Source organism: Simochromis diagramma, unplaced genomic scaffold (genome assembly GCF_900408965.1).
Source record: "Simochromis diagramma unplaced genomic scaffold, fSimDia1.1 OVJJ01000753.1, whole genome shotgun sequence".
Classification (NCBI taxonomy): Eukaryota; Metazoa; Chordata; class Actinopteri; order Cichliformes; family Cichlidae; genus Simochromis; species Simochromis diagramma.
Genome location: NW_024387523.1, coordinates 6620998 through 6643898, shown reverse-complemented (window position 1 = coordinate 6643898; position 22901 = coordinate 6620998). Strand labels below are relative to the sequence as shown.

The 22901-nt window shown below is 42.1% G+C and overlaps 1 protein-coding gene across 2 annotated transcripts in view; it reads left to right on the top strand.

The window, feature by feature from the left end:
• The first annotated feature begins 1054 nt into the window (after positions 1 to 1054).
• Positions 1055 to 22901, top strand: part of celf3a (cugbp, Elav-like family member 3a) — a 36122-nt gene continuing 14275 nt past the window's right edge. Inside the window, exons 1-5 of one of the 2 annotated variants that reach the window (XM_040021271.1) lie at positions 1055 to 1841; positions 2749 to 2901; positions 4439 to 4521; positions 18967 to 19015; positions 21999 to 22124. In XM_040021271.1, coding sequence (XP_039877205.1) covers positions 2757 to 2901; positions 4439 to 4521; positions 18967 to 19015; positions 21999 to 22124 — 403 coding nt within the window. In that variant the 5' untranslated portion in view covers positions 1055 to 1841; positions 2749 to 2756. Of the gene's footprint in view, positions 1842 to 2748; positions 2902 to 4438; positions 4522 to 18966; positions 19016 to 21995; positions 22125 to 22901 lie in introns of both variants that reach the window. The other variant, XM_040021270.1, reaches the window with a different exon arrangement.

Sequence of the window (22901 nt, the reverse complement as noted above, 5' to 3'; positions counted from 1 at the left end):
CTATGTACTGTCTCTCTGTGTCCTGTCTGCTCTCTGTCGTCTGTCTATCGCATCTCTCTTCTGTCTCTGTCCTTCTCTGTGCTCTCGCTCTCGTACTCTCTATGGTATCTCTCTCCTCTTCTACTCTGGCCATGTCTCTCTCTCTCCTCTCATCTCTCTGTCTCTATCCGCTCGCATGTATCTCTATCTCTGTCTCCTCATCTCTCGCTGCTCTATCTCGCTGTCTCGATAGCTCTGTCTCTAGCTCGATGCGTCTCGCTACGCTCTGTATTCGCTCGGTCTGTCTCTCTTGTCTATCTCTCTCTTGTCTCTCTCTGTCTGTCTCTCTCGCTCGGTCTCGCTCTGTCTCGCTCGCGGTTATCTCTCTGTAGGCTACTCTCTCTCTTCGCTCGATGTCATGTACAGCTCTCTCGCGGTCTCTCTCTCGCGGTCTGTCTCTCTATCTCCTCTATAGATCGCTGGCTGTCTATCTATCTCTCTCTCTGTTCTTCTGTCTAGTACTCTCGCTCTCTCTCTCTCTCTCTCTCGCTCTCTCTCTCTCTTCTCGGTGTGTCGCGCGCTCTCGCTCTCGTGTGTGTCTCTCGCTGGCGCGCTACGTGTGTAGATACATATACATCACATCACTCGGGGGGCCAGATAATAATATAGAATAGGTGTGTATATGTATCTAGATAGATGTTTGTGTCTGTAAGAGAGGGTCGAGGTGTGTCTCTGTACTAGAGATGCTCTCTGTCTGTCAATCTGTATCTGGATATCTGTACGCTATGAATAGATCTCGCTCTATCGCTGCGCTCTCTCTGTCCTCTCTATTACTCTCGCTCATCGCGAAGAGCGGGCCCTGTCTCTATGTATCTCCCTCATAGACCTCCCTCCCTCCCTAGCGCCTCTCTGTTGGAGGTATCGAGGTATTTCATGTGTCCGGTATATCTGTCCGTCTCACCTATCTGTCTCAATCATACTCTGGGATAACATACGGGAATGATTCAATCGCACCCGAAACAAGGGACTTGCCGTGCCGGTGCTGAGACTGCTACCCCCCCCCCCCCACATTCCCGAACTGTCCAAGCGAGCTGGCCTCCCAATGCCTGTCTATGGTTTATTTATCCCCCAATTTGGGGGATTTTTGTGCTGTAACATTAAGAAACGAAATATTTTAGACAACCAATAACCAAATCGCTGAGGAGAGTACAGCAGGATAAACATATGTAGTTAGGTTTTTTTCCACTCTTCTCCTTTTCTCCGGCTGCCACAGGGCTGGTAAGTTAGCGACGGTCCCTGGCGGCAGACATCACGGCCCAGGGGAGGGATGGAGCTGAGATGGACAGGGAGGGAGACACCGGCTTACGACGTCAAAGGAGTACAGACACACACACACGCACACACACACATAGAGAGGGAGAGGGAGAGGACAGCCAGCCAGCCAGACTGCCAATTCCCCACAGTCTACTGAAGGAAGCCTAAATATCCACCTATCTCAACACTCTCCGTTTAGCCAAGCCAGTAAGAGATTTGTTTATAAATATATATATATATTAAATACACCAAATTTATTTGAAAGGAAAAAAATACGGAGCATCTGTCAGGAAAGAGCAGTGGAAAAAAACAACAAGCAGAGCTAGAAAAGCACGCTCATGCCGAATAAAGGACCGTCGCTGGATGTTACTTGTGTTGTTTTAGGGGGCGTGCGGGCCTAACTTGTTACAGGATCCAAAGACGCTCTGGCAGACACATGAACTGAGTAATTTGAGGTTTGATAAGTAAACAACAGCGAGGGGGGAAAAAGAAGAAGAAGAAAGGCATCAACTGATCGCGCCGATTCGTTGCCACAAACAGCACCACAGGTATTATCTCTCTTTTTTCTTCTTCTTTTATTTTTTTATCCCTTTGTTGTTTGTGGTGTAAATAAAGAAAAAAACAATATATTTTTATATATATGTGTATTATATATACATCATGTTCGGGTCATTGTTGTTGTCACCAGCGTCTTTGACAAAGAGAGCGCAGGTCTCCAGCTGTGTTGACAGACACAATGTCATGTTTCTGTAAAAAGGGGGCTCGAATATAAGCGGCCCAGAGAGCAATTCAGAATTTGTTTACTATCGTTTACAACAGCATCACGTTCCTTCCCCCCCCCTTTTTTTTTTTTTGCATATTATTCTCCCAGTTTTAGGCAAAAGCAGTGCACCTGAGCTCTGTAGCCGTGAGTCGTGTTTGTAGGTGTCCATGTGACGCCACAAATATGAAAGTTATGAGGTCATTTGGGGTAATTTACATTTTGAATTTCATTTTCTTGAGCAAGTAAACGACAAAACAGTTGCTCTATATCTTCTTTCTAAAATAAAAATAAAAAAATAAATAAAGGGAGGCTGCTACATTTATTTAAAATTCATCTTTTAGATGTATCCATTGGCAAGAGTGAGCTCATGGACTTTGTGAGCATTTTAATTTAGATTTAAAATTAACACAAACACACACAATCTTTAGAGCAATGCAACTGTGCTGCGTTTCTGTGAAATCTACCACAGCATTTGGGCTGTCACATCTCAGAGGGTGTAGAAACCATTAATTCAGCCTCCCATTCTCGCCGAACGCTCCCATCTGTACCTCCATCCTCGGCCTCCTGTTTGCACCTCCTGTGCAGTGTGAATTTAAGCCCGCAGGCTCCTGTCTGCTCCTCCTGACCGCCTCCACTCTATATGTGTCTCTGAATATGTGTGTGTGTATGTGTGTGTTATTATTCCTCCCCAGACTTCTCAATGAAGGAGCCTGACGCCATCAAGCTCTTCATCGGGCAAATACCCCGAAACCTGGAAGAGAAGGACCTGAAGCCCATCTTTGAGCAGTTTGGCAAGATCTATGAGTTGACGGTGATAAAGGACAAGTACACGGGGATGCACAAAGGTAAGGGAGGTGTCCAGTTAAAGGAGTAAAAAAAATGAGGCGTGAATTTGTTGGTTTATAGCATGTTGTGCAGTGACAGGGGAAGCTTTCTCTTGTATATGCTCTGATTTGATTTCCAATAGGTGTGAGTCAGGTGGGATGATTTCTCATCGAGCTGTTGTCCCTTTGGAGCCTTTGTGATGAACAGCTGGTGGAAGGTTTATGTTGTAGATCCTGTTTAGTGTTTCTACTAAAAAATACAAATTAAAATAAAAAAAATTAAAGATTATCTTACTCGCTCTCTGGCATGGACAAATATCCGTTAATGCCACATAGACTTTGCTACAGTTACAAATAAAATATCATATTTTTATCGTCTGTCATTAACAGTGATTCTGACTGAGGTTTACCAAGGCCAATGTGCTTTTAAATCTTAGGCCTACCGTGGAAACAACTACACGACAGGAAGCAGCAGAGAAACTGTTGAATACAGTTAGAACAAACATAAAATGACTATTAACTCCATGAATACGTGGCTTCAGGGTACGCTGGAAGGTTTCCTTTTACGCCTACCTCATGATGCTACAATCTGAATTTAAAGACACAAACATTATAAAAAAAAGTTCCCTCCTGCCAGCTTGATTTTTATTCACAGAGGGCCAAAATTGTCATCTCCAAACTCCTTGAATTGAGTTCAGATGTGAGTGTACTTTTTCACTTAAATGTTGGTAAATTCTCATCAGCAGGAAGGCATTTGTCTGAGATACATCTAAAAAAAACCAAGTGTTTTGTCAGACGCTAATTAGTTTCATACGGCGATATCGCTCAGTTTGAAAGAACTGGTGCCACCCACTGCCACTACTGTTTCTACTACTACTACTACTTCCCCTCGTCACATGGTGGGCAGGCTCCGTATATTTAGGAGGAAAACTCGACGTGTTCAAAATCCTGTTTGACAGATGGACCGAAGCTGGCAGAGCGATCCGAAGCTGAACAATGATCCGTGCTGTCATTCCTAATGCAAATCTGAGGGCAGAAAACAAAAGCTTTTATAAATCCACATAAACCATCAGTCATTGGGGAGACATATAGGCCAGGTGGTTTGGGTCCTCTAACACCTATAACACCTATTCTGCATACATTTACATATTCATGATTTGTGTGGAGCCCTAAAGGTTAATGAAGGCCTTTCTCTATTATGTAGGACTGCATACATTTTTGCCTGAACAGCATGATATTAAATACTGATTCAGGCTGCTTGTGTCTGAATAGATATTATTTTAATAATCCCATAGATCTCTGGTGCCACAGGAGGAACTGCTTAACAAAAAATGACAGTCTGATTAAAGGCATGGGGGCTTTTTATTTGTACATTTATTAGAAAATGTGAACGCACGTTGACCCAGAATCGTTCTTAGTGTTTATTAATCTCAATAAAATAAGAACACATATGACCGAATGGTATATTTATAATAGGGTGGCTGCCAGCTGACGTTATATAGACATTAAAAATCAATGCACTTATATGAGTGATCTCGTGCCCCTTGTGTTTCTCCAGGATGTGCCTTCCTGACATACTGTGCACGTGAGTCTGCCCTGAAAGCCCAGAATGCACTGCACGAGCAGAAGACGCTACCGGGGGTGAGTGTGTGGCTGTCTTTTCGAGTCTTTGACGGCGTACGTGTATGTGTTTACATCAAAGAAGCAGAATAACTGGCATGCCGGGCTATCTGACCATGCCGCACAGGACCCTGGGAAAATTAACCAAGTTTGACATGTAGGGTTGATTTCCCCCTTTAGCTAATCTGCACCAATAAAGGTCAGAGGCTGCCCCTCCCCTCCTCTTATGTTTCATATGTGATGCATCCAGACATATCCATCCAGTTAAGGCATGAGTCATCTTGCTACATGTCATGGGTCGGAAGAGACAGCTATGAGGCTCGCTGCTGGAGTGACTTTGCCAGCTCTTATTCTCTTTGATGTTTCTCTTCCTTTCTGTGTCTCTGTCTTTCTTACTCGCTCTCTCTCTCTCTCTCCATCTCCCCCTCCTCTCGATCCATCTCTCTCACTGAATTCTAATCAAAGTTAAACCTAGCTTTATTAGCATAGCCAGGCAGCAGGTGTGCTGCCAAATGACATTTCCAGAGCTAAATATGACATGACAGCCGCGTCTCTATAATAACCAACTATATGGGAGACAAGGCGACAAGGCAAGGAATTACTGAGACAGAGTGTGCTCCCAGACTTACCGCTGCTTCCTCTTTTACTAAGACAGCTTCACCGCTGTTTCCTTTTGGTTATTTTTGTTGAAATCTACATCATTCACTTCTTTTTTCCCCCCTCTTCTGAATGGCAGCTCATGACTGTAGTTTTTGAGGGAAAAGAGAAGAAGCAGGTGAAAAGTGTAACTCTGCAGCTAAAGATTTTTTCATAATTGATACATTTTTTTAGCCTAAAAATGTCAAAATATGACAAGCTTAGAGACTCTAAGTAGAGGATAGACAGTAACTATTAATAGATCATCTATTAAACCAGTAGTTGACAGACAAAAAGTAATCCATCCATGACGTGTTGGTAAACAAAAATAAAGACTGTTTAGAATTTTTTATAAGTAGTTATCCAGTTTTATAGGTGGTTGGTTGTACAGTTTTTTTTCAGTGTGTTATTTGGTTAACTTTTAAACCTTTTAACCTTTATAGAATCTCTCGCTTGGTAATAGCCCTGTAAACTCATATCTTTGATGCTCGACAGTTTTTTTTTAACTGGCATCTGACTAGGAACTATTCAGATTTTGCAGTCATGTGACCATTAGTGAATAAGCCCCTGTCACACAGACTTAGAGACTGGTTGGCAACCATTTGGCAACCACTGAAATCTGTCGCAAAGAGGTATACAGTGCTGTGATATGTTTGGTTACGTGCATATTGCTGTAGCATTGGAAGTGGAAGATGCTGACTTATCTGCACTCACTTACCAACTACTTTGGACAAGATAGTAAAACTGAAAAGTGCAACACAATCCATAAATTGAGACTGTTTGCATTCAAAGTGAATGTGTTGACTGAGCAGCACTGAGGTACAACTTTCACTGTGTTGCACTTTTTCAAGCAAGCGTTTGGTACAAAGTCGTAGCCTTTCATATAAACTACAAGCGACTGCAGCAGTATGCTTGTCCAAAACAATTGCAAGTAGGGGTTTTTACTACCCCGCATCCTCTATTGATTACTTACCAACCAGTCAGGGATTGTCTAATGACTGGTAATGGCATCAAATCCAGTACAACGTTGAATTGAAATGTAAAGAAATGTAAGTTTTAGCTATATCTGGTACAGTTTATTTACTGTATATTTATTCCTGCTGAATAATCTAAATACAAAAAAATATTTTAAAAAAAGAATTTGTATAAAAATGTAAAAGATGTTCACTCTAAAGTGTCTTACCTCTGTGTCAAGTGCTCAGGGATCTATCATGTAAGATTGAGGCTAGTATTTAGATACTAGCAAAAGTTAACTTAAAGCTTTAGTGAATAAATCACTAACATTGACAAATTGGCAACTTAAACAGACAACAATAAAGACGCCACAATTCACGTAAAGATGAAAAATTTAAACTGATGTGAAATATTTTGCTATTTAACCTTCTGCAGAACACCGTTAGCAAGGATGTAAGCCGAGGTTAGCTAGTAAATCAAACACGTTAGCGAGTTAGCTGATGTTAGCTTACCCGCTAACACCCAAAAGAAAAAGCCAGGTGTGTATAATGAACATGACCAACTTCAGGACAGAACTGAGGACTAAATCAGCAGGGTTTTTGATTCATGGAGGAGTCTTTTATAAACAACAGCAGGTATTACTGATAAGTGTTTTCTTCTGCTGCGAAGCTGAGAACCTTTAACTCTTTATCCCTTGAAAGCTTATAGGAGTATCCCTTGAAGCTCTTTTTCTGAGTAATTTCGGTTATATTTCAGGACTGCAAATAGAACAAAACGACTGGGTGTGGATCAGACATTTGCAAGGGTGGTCTCTGCCTGTGCAGCTACCCTTGAAAAAACAGGGAAACTATTCTAATGATTGTTAAACCACATTCTTATTTATATATACTGTGTCAGAACTCATCATTAAGGGTACAGGGAGGCCATCAAATGCTGTCTTTATTACGTCTAAATTACAAAAGAAGGAGATGAAATCCAAAAGCAGATTTTTATGAGCTCAAACCACATTTTTTGTTCTTAAAATATAAATGCCTGTTTGATTATTTAAAGCATTCATTTTCTATCGGGGGAGAAAATACTATAGCAGTAGGGTATCATTGTAATGGCAGGCAGGGACAGTTTGAAGGGGCAGGATGGTATTAACGTGGCAACAAAAGAGATCCTGTTGTTAGTGTGACAGTAGCGTGACCTTCCTGACCTCTCACAGGCTATCAGCAGGGCCCAATGCTCCATGATAAAGCCCCCCCCTCTTTCTGCTACTCTAGCAGCTCTTTTTCCTCACAACCTCTTACCTCTAAGCCGTGTGGAACAAGCTAAACCCTCAAGTGTTTTCCCAGTCCTTCCCTGCCCTCCCCCTCCTTGCCATGGAAAAAAAAGAGAGCGAGAGGAAAACCATCTTATTAGCTCCATACACGCCCACACGGACAAGATCTGCTTCCCACCCCTGCCACCAGCTGTGGTGTAATTGTCATCTAATTGCACCTGCACTGCCAAAGAATAATTAACTTTGGCATCTCATGGCCAGGGTGATACAAAAGGAAAAACATGATAGCAATTATAGGACTGAGAGCTTAAATGAAAGCACACCTGAATGTACAGAAAGCTGAAAGATCTCATTAACAGTCAGGACTGCTTTTTATTTTAAGAAAATGCATTTTTCCTCTCTGAGAAGAAAGGGTCAGTCTTACAGCCCTTTTTTCCCTCTGTACTATTTTTTCCCCTCTCATTGCTAACAATGAGAAGGGAAAAAAGGGAGAGAAAGAACAGGGCCGAACAGATGGTTGTATCAGAGTGGCACCTGGCCTCGTGTTTAATTTCAGGTGAGAGAGTCCGTCTCTAAGTGTGAGGTGGAAGAAGAGTGTCAAAAGCACATTCATCTGAAAGCGAGGAAAGAAAGCGAGAGAATGGAGGAGGGGGGAAAAGGGCACGAGTAAAAAAAAAATAAATAAAAAAAACAGCAGATTCACTCTGAGTGTGAAAATGGAGGTTTGAGAGAGAAGATTTGCTTCCTGAGCTGCACTCATTCTGTCCTGTTTGGACATCTTGTACTCTTGTCCCCTCTGTTCTTATCGCTTTATCTCTGCACTGTCTTAGGCCATTTGTCTGGTCTGGTCAGCTGTTGTGAGGCACTCTGAGATAATAACGTCCACATTATGCCACATTAATCATAGCCATTTTGTAAAGCAGCCTCCAAAACTGAACTTAGATTTCAATAATGTCAAATAAGGTCAGTCACGCTAAAATTAACTGAAATAATCAAATTAATTGAAAATGAATCAGCACCATTTTCACGATGCATTAATTTTTTTATGTCATTTTTTGGCAAAAACAGCAAAGATTCAGGTTTTTTGGGCCTCTGTGGTAGTAAACTGAATGTGTTTGGCACTTTTTGTCTGAAACAAAAATAATGTTAATGTCACAATGGGCTGTAAAGAGCGTGATTAATCAGGAAAATAATCAATAGATTAAAGGAAAATTCATTTTGACATATTGGGATGTATTTGTCTTCTTGTCAAGAGGAATGTGAAGATCAATACTGCTCTCATTTCTGTCCAGTAAATATTAACCTGCAGGCAGGCAGCAGGCTAACGTAGCTTAGCTTAGCTGAAGTCCTTTTTTGGTACCTCAAGATAAGCCTTTTGGTACCTCACTGATGCCGTGACTTTGTCCGGTTTAAAAAAAACTAATGAAAAAAACACAATAAAAAAAATTTAAGAAATTGATGCGGCCAAGATGGGAAGGTCTGACCGAGAAACAGTATGTGTACCACGGATAATTCTTACTTTTTAAACATAGTATGGCCAAGATTTACAATATTACATTTTTTTTTATTAAATATGAGTGACTATTAAGCCCAAAAACTCACAATGAAAGTCTTTGCAGAGGTCAAGATTTCTGCGAGGTTTTGCAGTGATCATGTGATAGCTTGTGCACCATTTTGAATATGTGAAAATGTAGAATCACACAGGCCAAGAGATTGCTCTGCAAACTTCTGGTTACCACCGGTCATTAGGGAAAATGTAGCATTCCTCGACCGGTGGTGGGGAGTGGTAGCTGGAGGTTGATGGCAATCGCTGAGAAATCAGTTGCTAAAACTGCAACCACTGGTTGATCCCCTGCACTCACTGAGTTGTTGACAAGGGAAAATGTGTTTTCTCTAACTGTTTGCTGGAGGTTCCTACCAGTCATGAGGTGAATCTGGGGATGCTGCACCAAAAACCTCTTTGCAATTGCTCCAGTTGGTAGTAGATTGCTGCAGTTGCTTGTACTTTGCATGGAAGATGCCCAGTTGTCTGCAAACACTCTCCAACTACTCACCAAGTAGTTGTAAAACTGTGAGAAGTGTGGCAAAAACAGAAAACGTAAATTGTTTGCCTTCAAAATAAACTTGTGTCTTGTTATTTTTTACAACTTTTACTCTGTAGCATGAGGTTCTTTCTTTTTTGCGTGGTGCCTTTTTAAAAAAACGTTTTCTGCCCGCTCTGCTAGTACATGGTGAGTGCTTGCAGACAAGTTGGCAATTTCCATCAAAAGTACAATCAACAGTGGCAATTTGCAAACAACCAAAACAATCGCAAGGAGTTTTTTTGCTGCAGCACCATCTTTGCAACCAATTTTACCTAGCAACAGCAAGCAATTTCTAGGAAGTCACCCAATCAACCATTGGTGGTTGTATCACATCCAATATGGCAGATAGCTCTTAGGTAATGTGTGCATGACGTCACGTGCAAAACTTCTATAGGACAGAAAGTCATTTTGCAACCACAGATCTCGCCTTCTGATGGCAGTCACATGGAATACAAGTTTAAGGCACTTCTTCATTGGCATCTTTTAATGTTCTCCTCCAACATGTTTTGTCCAGGAAGTACAAACATGTTTGGAGTACGGTGGACTACTTCCTGCTGTGTGCTGTATAAAGAAAAAAACAACCTTGTTAGTTTGAAATTGTGCATAAAAACAGTTAGCTTAGCTCTTTTCATCTATCTCTTTCCAAAGGGAATAAAATGCACCGATCAGTGCCTCTGAATATCACATCATCTTGTTTCAACAGCCGGATTAACAAGCTAAGCTAACAAGCTTCAAAATCTAGTTTATAAATGCTGCATAGATATGACAACCGTGGTGATTTTTCTCATCAGATCTCAACAAGAAGGCAAAATGTCAAGCTTTTCCTTCATTTAATGAGAATCATATGCATTTGGATAGTCACGAAGCTGTTTAATGCTTCCTTAAAGTAATATTTGCAACAATGCCTCGCTGTTCATTTTAAATCTAATATCTAAAATGAATAACATCTAAATCTAATAGTGTGCCTGTGCCCAAGTTTGGGGTGGGGGGAGCAGCCGTGTGTGTACTTGGAGTGTATTTGCATGTGCAGCTGGGGGAAGGGAGGGCAGGTGTTCACACCTACACGGTTTAATGAAGGGTGCGTGCTTTTGTGTGCCCGAGTGTGCATAACTGTCTGTTTGCTTTCGTGTGCACGTGTTTCCTGGGGGAGTACACATCCAAAGATAGGGATGGATGGATGGAGGGAAGTTGCAGGGTTTATTATGAGCTCTCCTCGGGTTTCTTCATTCACTATCAGCCGCGTGTATGAGAGGGAAATCTGCGCTGCGAGGCCTTCTTTGCGTTTAAGCTGCCCGTATGAGAGGAAAGAGCCCTCTTTGTGGTGGAACATCTGACTAAGCTTGACATTTACTCAGACATAAGGAGTCAGACGGAGCAGACAGAAGGGTTTTATCAATAGTCTGAAAAAAATGCACATACTAAATATAGCTACGGCTTTTTACACAGGATATGAGATAGGAAGTTGTAGTGCGCAGTGCTGTAATTTGTGCCCTTAATCTTTGAGCAAACTTCCTACTGTAGATGCACACGAGCTATGGTGGGTTGCAGGGTTATGTTAACAATCTCTTGTATACCTGTTAGCTTTGTACACTTGCTCAGCCTCCACCCTTCAGCTTCACTTTTATCAGAAATTGGCATTTTCATGTGCATTTAAAAAAAAAATGACAAAAACAGAAAGTCTAAAGACTTAAACATGCTCCCGTGATGTGAACATGATAACTCTTTTATTCCACTGACAATACGGAGATAAATCGGCGCTTCCACATGCAACCTATATCTTGATGCCAGCGAGTTGTGGGGATGATGCTGATGATGATAGCAATTAGCGCGCCTCGGAGCGAGTGCGTTCACTTGATGAATCTATCTGGAGTTAAGTGTGCATTCACGCGTCGATTCATTTACATATGCATGCATATAAATGCACGGCTGGGCAGGACAGGCGGCGCAGAGTGACAACAACAGAGGGGGGGAAAAAGGGCTCGTCCTCTGTACGTCACTCTGGGGCGACTGTAATGATGAATGCAGATCGGATTTATGGAGGTGGTAAATGGGTGTGAATTAGAGAGAAATTGGATAAATGAAGTTGGAGCGGGGAGGGAGAAATAATAGAGGGTAGGGGGAGGGGAGGAAGGATTGAATGAAAGTTTGACATAATGAACAGTGGGTGGTGTAAGGGTGGTGAAGGCTGGAGGTGCGTTGAGGCAGTGTGTTTATCAGCTTAAATACAGACATCTGTTACTGAGGAATTGTGTGTTTTTTGGGGGGTTGGGGAGTGTGTGTTTGCTAGACGAACACACACACAAAAGCAGAGAAGGGCTGTTGCCACAAAACTCATTAGGCTCTTTGAACTTTGGTGCAGGACTGGTTATCTAATGAGCATGCATGGACTGTAGTGGAGTTAAAATGTGTAAATCGTGCCAGTTAAAGTTAAAAAAAAAAAGGAAAAAAGTAGGACATGGACTCTATCTGCACTCTTTCTCTCTCTCACACACACACACACACACACACACACACACACACACACACACACACACACACACACAGAAATCTGCCTGTGATTCAGTTCTTTCTCCCCCTCTGCTCCACTGATTCGAGTCAAACAACACTTGACATGAATATTTAACAGTCAGAACAGACAAAACAATTGAGAGTCAACTCGAGTATTGTTAGGAATTTACTCTTTGATATTCGGTTTCTTCACTTTGAAGGATTTTTGTTGTCTGTCTGGCTAAACGGCTGAATGTCAGCTTCGAGACACTGTCAGCGCCGGACAGACTGGTGAACCCTGTAAGAGCCGGAGACAACACCGGGAAGCGGCTTTGACACTGAAGACTGGGACATTGTTTAAATATTATCGAACTGCACAAGTGCTGTCAGTCTCTTTGTGTTTGACTGAATTCAGGAGAAGGTTGAGTTTTCTCTCCGCTTTATGTGGCTGCCCGCCCATGTGTGTGCGCATCTGTGTGTGCATCCACGTGTGCAAACGCTAACGGAGCGCACTTGTGCATCTCTGCTTTTGTGTGCCGCTTTGTTCCAACTCTTTGTGTGATCAACTGCAATCTCCCTTTTCTGTTCCTTTATTTTATTTATGTATTTATTTATTTTTTTTATTTTTTTTATGCCTGTTAATATACCAATTTCCACCTGTGTTTCTTCTTCTCCCCACGGGGTGAATTCACAAGTGCGTCTCAGCGTAAGTGCATTCGCAACGATAGAGAGGAGGTGGATGGAGAACCGAGGGAGCAAAAAGCAGCAGAGACAGGAGAGGGAACAGAGACGGGGGGAGAGGAGGAGGAGGCGGCGCGGGGAGGTGGGAGGTGGCAGGTTGATTACGGTCGCAGGTCTGGTTGCCTGGAGACGGCTGGGACGAGGGATGCCAGGTTGCTAGGCGACCAGCACGATGCAATGACCAGCGCTGTGTGATGGAGCGGAGGGGAGGCGAAGATGGAAAATTGTCTTTGTGCCCCCCCCCCCCCACCCCACCCAGCTACACCTCCCCTCCCTCTTCCTCCCCCTTCCTCTTCCCCTCCAGCTCTGCCTCCCTGCTGTAAATGTTCTTGAAAGAGCGGGGTGACGGTCTCCGCTGATATATTTACCATTCAGAGTGGCAGCTTTTTCGGGCGTACAAGCAGAATGTATTGAAATTGGAGAGAAAACAGGCAGCAGAAATGTGGCCCCCTCCCCACCACTCACACAGCAGTAGCAGCCTACTATATAGACAGATTATCATCAGCTCTGCAGGTCATAATAGTAAGGCGAGAAAAATGTCATCATCAGTATGCTTTACTCTATCTAAAACACATTTGCCTTGCTGTAGCACATGAAAATGCATTTCCACGGTGGCGATGGCCACTCCTCAATCTGTACACTGTTAAATAAAAGATTGCGGAGGGTGTTAAATACACCTAAATACACCAGGCTACTTAGTTTGAGCCCTTTGAGAGAATAAAAGCCATTTATTCAGACTTGTATTTACAACAGGTGAGCCTTGTGTGTTTTATTAAGGTTGTGAATCTGTTTGTGCTTAACATCCTTCCAAGCGAATGGAGACATTTTAAGCACAAGGACTGTTGTGCAAAGTCTGAGAAATATCCTTGTGCTTAAAATGTCTCCATTTGCTTGGAAGAGAGTTAAGTAAACTTGATTTGCATAGATTGTGTTTAAGCACATTAGTCAGAAAGTAAAATATGCAATGATAAACAAGCACTTCTGTTTTGTTTTTTTTTAAACTAACAGCTGTGATTTTGGTCTGACAATTTTTTTTTCATATATAGTTAGCCTTCCCTGGATAAATAAAACCTTATTAATAAGACTGCATAGCACTAAACATTTTTATTTTAGCATTTTTTATTTTATGTGGGGCACTGTGACTCTGAGTGCTGTGCTGATGATAATCCCTGTTCTAGGACAGATACACTATGGACAAACGTACTGGGCCACCTATGCATTACACTCACAGGAGCACCATGGAAGCCCATGTCATGAAGCTTCTGGCACATAGATTTGGTGCTGATGTTAATGCCAGCGGAGGTTTGGCGCTCAGCAGTTGGTGACTTTTACGCACTGTGCACCTCAACATTCAGCGACCAAGCTCTGTAATTTACGTGGTCTGCAACTTTGTGGCCGAGTTGTTGTGACTTTTGTTACTTTCACTTGGCAATAATACCATTTATGGAATATCTAGAACGGAAGAAATTTCACAAACTGACTTGTCGCTATGGTGGCATCCTATTACAGCATCATGCTCACATTATTTTACAAATGTTCGAAAAAGCCGACTGCGTTGCTATGTGCTTGACTTTATACACCTGTGGTCATGGGACTGAAAACATCTAAATTAAAAAATTAGCTGTTGTGCTCTAATTCTGTTTTCCATATAGTGTAGGTGTGTTCAGTCAGCTTGTTTTCATGTCCAAGACTTTAAATACATCTTGTCAAGATACTCACTTTGTAGCCTTTGGCTTTGGTGCTCCCAGCTTGTACATTACAGCCTGGCATCACATTTAAACACACTGGGTAAGCCTCTTGTTTCCAATTGCAGGGTTAATGGTGTGAAAGGACATATTTAACCTAAATACCAACCTCATTCTAAACATAACCAAGGATTTTCTTTTCTTATCGATATTTAATCACAGAGTAAAAGTGAAAGTAAAAAGCGAGAGAAATCAAAACTAATTGGTGAGTTTTAAAAAGAAGTTAAATCTAGTTAAAAACACAAAATCTGAAGCAAGAGGTAGTCTCCAGGGTAACAAACTTCTGGATGCAGAGATGCTTGGCATCCATTATAGCCGTCAGTGCGTCGTGGGATTGATCCCAAAGCATACCTTGTGCATATCTATGTGACTCCAGCACCATCTGACAGCATGGCAGTATTTGATGCCCTGGGATGAGACCACTTAGATTCAGTGTGATGCTCTGTGCTTTGTTAAAGATCAAAGAGAGAGCTGCTTCCTGAGCACATTTCTCTGTTCTCTCTTTTGTCATTTTGTAATAAAATCAAAATGCCCCCAAAATAATAAAATAAGTAGCTGAAAAGGGAAATTCAATCAGTCTCGCTGATGTCTGTCATAGTGCGTCTCTGCTCGCCACAATATTTAAAATAAATTACCCAGATCACTGCTGGGGACACGTCCCTCCAGTCCCAGCTAAATTCTCTGCCCTTGCAATGTCTGTATTACCTATTTCTTTTAATGGGTTAAAGCTATTAAATGTAGATACTCCTAAATGCAATCATGATGCTGAATATACATCGGCAGATTTAGTCCAAATTGTTAAATCGGTTTGACGATGTAGATTCTCTGGGTTTGTTGTTGCAGTGTATGAACTTTGATGGCATGGAGAGGGGGGGGTCATGCATTATGGCGAAGGGGTCGAGCTGTTATTTGATTGGATAATCTGTGGATTTAATATTTCATAATGCTCGTGAAATCCCCCGCGGCATCACAGAAAGAAAAGATTAAGTATGTGTAGATGTGCGCTCGCGTCACTGTGACCGTCAGGAGCCGACGGAGCATTGTTTGGATGACTGTATATATAATATCTGCATGGCGTGTTTGGACATGGAGCGCAGGGGGAGCAAGAAAAATCCAATAGCAAAAACACACAGTGGTGAAATGGGCTGTTGATCAGGCAGGTTTGAATGCGTGTTGTCTGTGCACAGTATGGGACCGTTTTTGTAAACAAGCCTAAGAGAGAAAGGGGAGGGGAGGGGAGCAACAGGAGGAGGAGGGGAGAGAGCAAATTACTGTAAAGTGTGTGTTAGTGGTTGAGGTTTAGAGGGAGATATTTTTCTCCCTGCTTCTGCATCTGCTCTCGAGGCAGCGCCAACATTCAACAGGCACGAACGAAGCCGCTACCATCCCTTTTTCTTTTTTCTTTTTTTTATTCTTTCATCTTTCCTCCCCCTGCTCGTCTTCTCCCTTCCTCCGCTGCACATCTAATCCCTCTATCTCTTGACCTAGAAGCACCCTTTGTCCTCCTCATTTGTTTTCCACCCGTCTCTTTTGCAGGTTGTTCAGGGCAACCTTGTTTACCTGATGTGGGGGTTCTCATCTCTGGGGTTGTCATGACGATGGCCATGTGAGCATGGTCTTTATCAGACCGGCAGCCGGTTGCTGTGCAGATCTGAAGTGGCACAGCCTTGATGGCCTCCACTTCTCACTGTTTTTCCTCTTGTATATTCTAATTCCAATCTCCTGAGCCATCTGCTGTGCTTCTCCTTATCACCACCACCACCACGGCCTTCACTATTTGTCTTCCCACAGTGAAATATGGGCCATGCGGCTTTTTATAAGCATCATTCAAACATGTCAATCAAACTGGCCACTTAATTTAATGCCATTAATTCATAGCATTGACTTAAGGTGCTTTAAGAGAGAGCTAACCCCAAAATAGCTTCTATTTCTAGTTATCTATCTATAGATGTCTGTATCAATGTGTGGAAGAATCCTTCCTGCTATGATTGAGTGGCATGCAATAACTGATAGCTCAGACACTGAGTGACTGTCAGTATCTACAAGGGTATTAAAATTATGAATAAAAAAAATAAGGTGGAGTTTTGGTAGAACAGCTGGTTAAACTTTGGTCTGGTCAAACAACATTTTCTTATATATGCTAATCTGAAAATCCTGGTGGAGCCTGCACCTGTTCAGGATTTGACATCCCCTATCCAGCATCAAGATTTTCCTTAAATACATGTCAAAGGAGTTATTAGGAGTTTCTTACATTGCACATACTGGCTTGGGTGGTTATATGTTAAGATAATGATGATAATAGTGAGAATCACAGAAGCTTGTAGATGTAGATGGATCTCAGATCAGTCAAAACAAAACAAGCAGCAGCAGCACCTTGTTTAGCATGTTGGTCCACCATCAGTTTTCCTTCCTTCACAAGTTTTTCCATATGCACATGCACAAACACATTGATGTTCTCTCAGTCTGACAAGCTATAGCCACTGCTAACTGATGACTACTGACACATTGAGAGGCTCACACTAGCATACTAGCATCTGACAGGATGTGTGCATTAATGAACTCAGTAAATGCTTTCCTGATGAGTTTATAGTCTCAGACATTAGTTTCATTGTTTACTGAACACAAGATGATCATCGTGACTTTGATTTTTGTCTCTATTAAAGTCTAAAAGAACGTTGAAGCAGGGATTTTTTTGAAAAAACAAACAAACAGTGGCATCACAAAGGCTATGCTTGTCTTTTTATGAAGTTTACGGCTGTAATGTAGTGAATGTAGACAGTAAAAAGAAAATGCTTCCAACATAAAACTGCTCACAATAAGGTTTGTGGATTCTTATAATAACCAGGCCAAAGCTGATATCTCAGTAACTGGGCAGTTCACACTAAAACAGTACAGATCCATTAATAGCATGGTGCGTTCTTTAGAAAGGTGTATGTGTGAAGAATAAAGCAAGAATACAGATTAAATCACAACATGGGCAACAACAGCGAAGAAAAACAGTGGTAATATTTCACAGTGGTAAATAAGGTAATACTTATTTTGCACAGGCTGTTGTTGCACTCTCTCCTGCCTGAGAACTGGCTGGTATAAACAAGAAACTGTGCCGATAACGTACTGTGAGGTATATTTGTCGAGCTTTACCCGGAGTACATGAATTTTAGCATGCAGACTCGGTTGGAATGATGATATCTTCTCTTTAGCATATTGTAAAAATTTTAAACTAAAAAATTATTATTCACTGACCGCCAGAGCAAGACCTCCATTTGCTTAGCTGATTGGAAGATGGTTTTTTGAGCCTTCCCCTCCATCTACTCCATCATCCTATTAATTGGTACACTCGATTAGACTGCTCTGAATGAGAAGACACGGGAGCCTTGTATAGCAGGTGCTGGGGATATTTCAGCTCGTGGTTCAGCACAGATGTTTGTTCATGCGGGTCCTCGCGACACCAATCAATAGTGTCTCCTGGTGACTGATCACAGTGGATCAATCAGTGACACAGGATCAGCGACTGGCTGAAATGTCACCAGCTCCATAATTAAGACCTTCATTAAGCCAAAGTTAACAGAGTGTCACTCTGTTGCTCTCACCTCGACTCATCACCCTTCCTCTCTTCGCATGCACATCCCCCACCTGACTCCTCTCTTCCATATGCTCCCCCCCCCCTCCCAAATCAAACCCAATCCCACTCTTCTTCCCTTTTTGCTCTCCCTTGTACATTATTTTGCTTGCTTTCTTTCAATGGTCCTTTTCATGCTTGATACATTTGAAGGACAAGCTGCTGTTTTGTCTGGAGGTTGAATAGTCGGATAGCCAGGAAGAGGACGGCGAAGCGGCCTTTTATGAATAGCGAAAAAGGTCACTTAATGTAAAGTGTGTGCGTGTTCCCTGCTTTTTCTTTCGCGTTTTTGTTTGATATTCCTCCCTCTCGACATCCGTCTCTGCCTCTGTCAGGCTCAGAATCTCTCTCTATTCTGATGCTGCGTGCTCCTTTAATCCAGATTAGCTGGCGAGTGTTCTTAATCTTATCACTTCCCCAATCCCGCGTGGGTGTGTGCTTTTCCTGGTTTTGTGTGATAGGGGGAGAGGGAACGATAGACGGCAGGATTAGAGCTGATTCTGAGAGAGAGACTCGGAGAGAGGAGGTGGGGCGAGAAAGAGAGACTGTATGACACTGCAAATGTAATATCACACATATCAGTGTCAGCTGTGGCCTGCTGGAGTCGAGTTGGCCCAATAAAAGGAAAGGAGAGAAATTGGTGTGTAAATATAAACGACTGGAGTACAGGCCACATTTGCAAACATCTAAACAAGCACAAATGTGTACTACAGTTATAATTGCATTTACATAAATGATTATATAAAGCACACAAACATGAATATCATCTTTTGTCATTTACATAACAGCAAGGGGCACATTTGCCACATTAAAACTCCAATTTGTGCCAGTTATTTCCATGCTTATGTGCTTTTTGCCATGTTAAAATGAATCCGTTTTTCTTTTTGTTGATTAGCCCTGACCTGCATTTAAACCGACTACGTCATCTTTTTCCAGATGAACCGCCCAATCCAAGTGAAGCCTGCAGACAGCGAAAGCAGAGGGGGTAAGAGACACCTGTCCCCAACCCAGACACACAACACCTGTTCAAACATAAACACCTCCAGAAATATCAGCGATAACATGTCAGTTAGTCTTGCAGTGACATTAAAACACCTGCACGAGGTAAGTGCTTGAGTGGAGGATGCGTTAAGGGAAAGTACAGCGGTGCAGCGCGATGATTGGGACTGTAAGTTGACAGCAAGATGTAAACGATTGGCACGTTTTTCTGGTTTTCACCCACGGACATGCTTTTGAGGTCAATCGGTGATTCTGAACATCTTTGTTTTAGGGTTTCGCTCACTCACACTGCATAGTTAGTAGGATAAGTGGTTATGTAAATGGATAGATGGTTTAAATGGTGTGCACTAATATGACAGTTATACATGTGCTAGATCTGTCTCCTGTGCCTCACCATAAATCACAAATTGTCTTTTGACACCGTGGCCTTGCACTGGTTACCGCAAAATCGAACGCAGAGATAACGGCACAGTTTGAGGCAGTTAGCGGCGCCATAATTTTCAGATTTATCACCCAGGAGATCATGGTTTGTGTCCTGTGGTGTTGGTTAAAAATGTGCCTCTTCCAGCCGCACTAAACAAAGACAAGCTGCCATAACCCAGAGTGTCATGCACCGTCACCATGGACACAGTGGAGCTGATGTTTTATTAAATTTCTGATGTTAAAGGCCCCTTATTTCCTAAAAGATGCAATCTGCACTGAAAATATGACAGATTTTATCAGCCCTTCAGCAGATTATTGTTCAGACTGAGTAGTCGGCTCAGCTGCCTGTCAAGATGGATGTTTTGCTGCTGTCAAACTACACCTGTACATCACACACTGCACACAGCCACTTACGCTATCATAAAAGAAAACACTGGTAGGTTTTGACAGGAGGTATTAAAGATACTTCATCTCTCATACCTCATATCATTTTACATTACCATTGCTGATTTTCAAAGCATAACACTAGCTCACTCTCCCTTTAGGGTTGGGTTTGTTTGACCTGGTAAACGCTCTCACATGTGTCACATCTGACTTCATCCAGATGCAAATTTTAAAGATAACCAAATCACTAGAGACTGCAGGACTACGTTTAAACTAGTAATTATGAAATGTACAAAGGGTATAATAAGCATCTGATCACTTAACCTCTTACCCTCCATGGAGACACCCAGCTTGAGTTAGGTTGGTGATTTTGGTTTGGGTTTATTCAGTGTCCACGCATTTTTATACCTACCTATAAAACATTTAGGAACAGGAAAAACAAACATGTCAAAATGTGTGAGACTGCATTTAAAATGTAATGTAATCTGTTATTTTCTTAAAATCTGGCTATCTGGGCATTGGTTTAGCTGGGTGGAGTGGGCTGCCCATGTGCTGTGGGGATGACGTAGAGCCTGGGTTCAGATCTGCCCCGGGGCCATTTGTGCATCTTCATGCTGGGTTTCTTGTCTTCTCTCCACTGCACTGTTCTATCACAATAAAGGGTAAAAAAAAAAAAAGATAAATAAATAAAATAAGTCTATTTAGCTTAGGGCTAAAATAAAAGTTACCCCTAACCCTACACACGTGACTTAAAGGATCCTGATATTAACTAAAACTTGAAATTTGCTTCAGACACAGTAGCCGCTGCATCACATGTGCTAGGTTTTTGCAAGAATGAAGTTAAAATATGCAACGCTCCAGTTTTTGTGCTGTTGGAAAAGCTCTCACATCTGAGTCGACATCCAGGAAATAATCCAAGACTCTTTCTCACAGCATCCACTGTCTCTAATAGGCCTGTTTTCACTGGAGTTTGACGTGCCACAGTAGGAAAAGCACAGGTGTAGATAATAAAATTAATGATGGCTGAATGCCATTTAGCTGCTTCAGTTTCAGGGTTCTGGTATTGTGCATGCTGGCTCCCTGTCACACTGTGGCAAATCAAAACGCCTGCTGTGAAAAGGGCCCATTTTCCTAAAAGTCAGTCCAAGTTTTTAACATTTTGAGCATGTGATTTTAGATTCTATGCCAGTAGCCTGAAGGATCAACACTTTAGATTTTTTTTTTTTTAGCTCTTTAAAATTCACAAAACAGTAATAGAAATCCTTTGGTTTCCTTTTAGTATCACAAGACAAGAAACATGCAGATGCAGGCATTTGTTTATATGCTGTTTTTATATATATATATATATATAAACGCGTGATTTTTTTCAGTTTTTTATCCGTTTTCTGACACTGATTGGCTCACAGCGTAGTGAGCAAATTCTGTGCTTTTCATCAGCCAATACCCAAACCCTCCCCATCAACACACCACCCAGGCAGGTGTTTCTAATCAAACCACATTATCGTCTGCAATCTCCTTGACATTTAGGCTGTATGTAGGTTTGCAATAAGGATAATGGCACGTTCGCTGTGACTGATTGTATCTCAAGCTTCAAGTCTCTGACATTTGATTATCATACGGAAATAAATTGGAAAGAAATGGCATCACGAACAGTTTTGGGGGGAAAAAAATAAAACAAAACATGTATCACTCGGTTGTTCTTTCTGAGAGTAATCTGCAGGAATGTAAGGCGCGCGCAATTTGTAGTGAATGGGCTCAAACATGCAGAATCGCTGGTCTGATCCTTCACAGACAGGGACAGACGGAGCAGCTTCTCTGACCACACAGAGGGTGACAAACATTTGAGTCACCGCCAGATGCTGTTTGTTGTGCCGTTCATGTTACTGCACTCTGGTGGCGCTCCGAAGTACAGCAGGCTAACGTCCAGCCCTCTTTGTAACTGCTTGTCACCCTGTTGTCATTTTCTGTTATTCGTGCATGTACAGTGACATGGTGCTTCTCCCCCCTACCTCCACCCTCTCCACCCCTCCCCGCACGCTTTCACTTGCATTACCTTTCTCACAAATACATCTCTTTCTCCCCCCGTCTTTAATCTCACTCACATTACCACACATTACCCTCCTTTCTCCCTCCCATCCTGGTAATCTCCTTCCCCTTAGAAGACAGGAAGCTGTTTGTGGGCATGCTGGGAAAGCAGCAGACGGACACCGATGTGAGGAAAATGTTCGAGCCATTCGGCAGCATAGAGGAGTGCACGGTGCTCCGCGGGCCTGACGGTACCAGCAAAGGTAATAATGTGAAATCATGCCATGTGAAACACATCCAACATCAAGGCTGAACATTCCCTCCACAACATGCACAGTCCCAGAACGATATCTAAATCTGGATTCGTTTTTTCTTTTCTTGGAAGCATTGTTATTTTATTCTTTTCACATTTGAGCAGCATATTTGAAAATATGACAGAAAATGTCCTGCATCACAGTACTCAAGAGTCCTTTCAGAAACTCCTGAACTAACTTCCAAAGTCAATTACTTCATAGTCTAGCTGAGGATTGCCTCTGGTAAAATATTCATGCAAATCTGCGCATATTTTTAGATTAATCCTTATAACAAGCAAACAAACAAACAGGCAAACTAATGCAACCATGCACATTACATCCTTGGTGAAGATAACGGACAACCTATGCAAAGCTCTGATGGCTGACCGGCGCTCCTCAGCTAAACAGGTGGAGCTATAAAGTCCAGGAAGTCTTACTAAATATAAAATTATGGTGAGCAATGGCTACATGTTATTCTGCTTTTATTATACCACTCTTTGTCTCCATGGTTGTCCCTGCATCATTTAATATCTAGCGAGACTTCCTGGACTTTGTTTAGTTGATAAACGCCAGACGTATTACAGAAAGATACAGTATTATTCACAGAAACAACACATTAGCAGCAAAACATTCATCCATCTATGTTCATTAGGTAAAAACTGTTCTCCCCTCACATTTAAAGAGCTACAAATATGAATTTTGACTGTGTTTACTTTTAAACTCCCTGCTGGTCCTCCCCTGTCCACA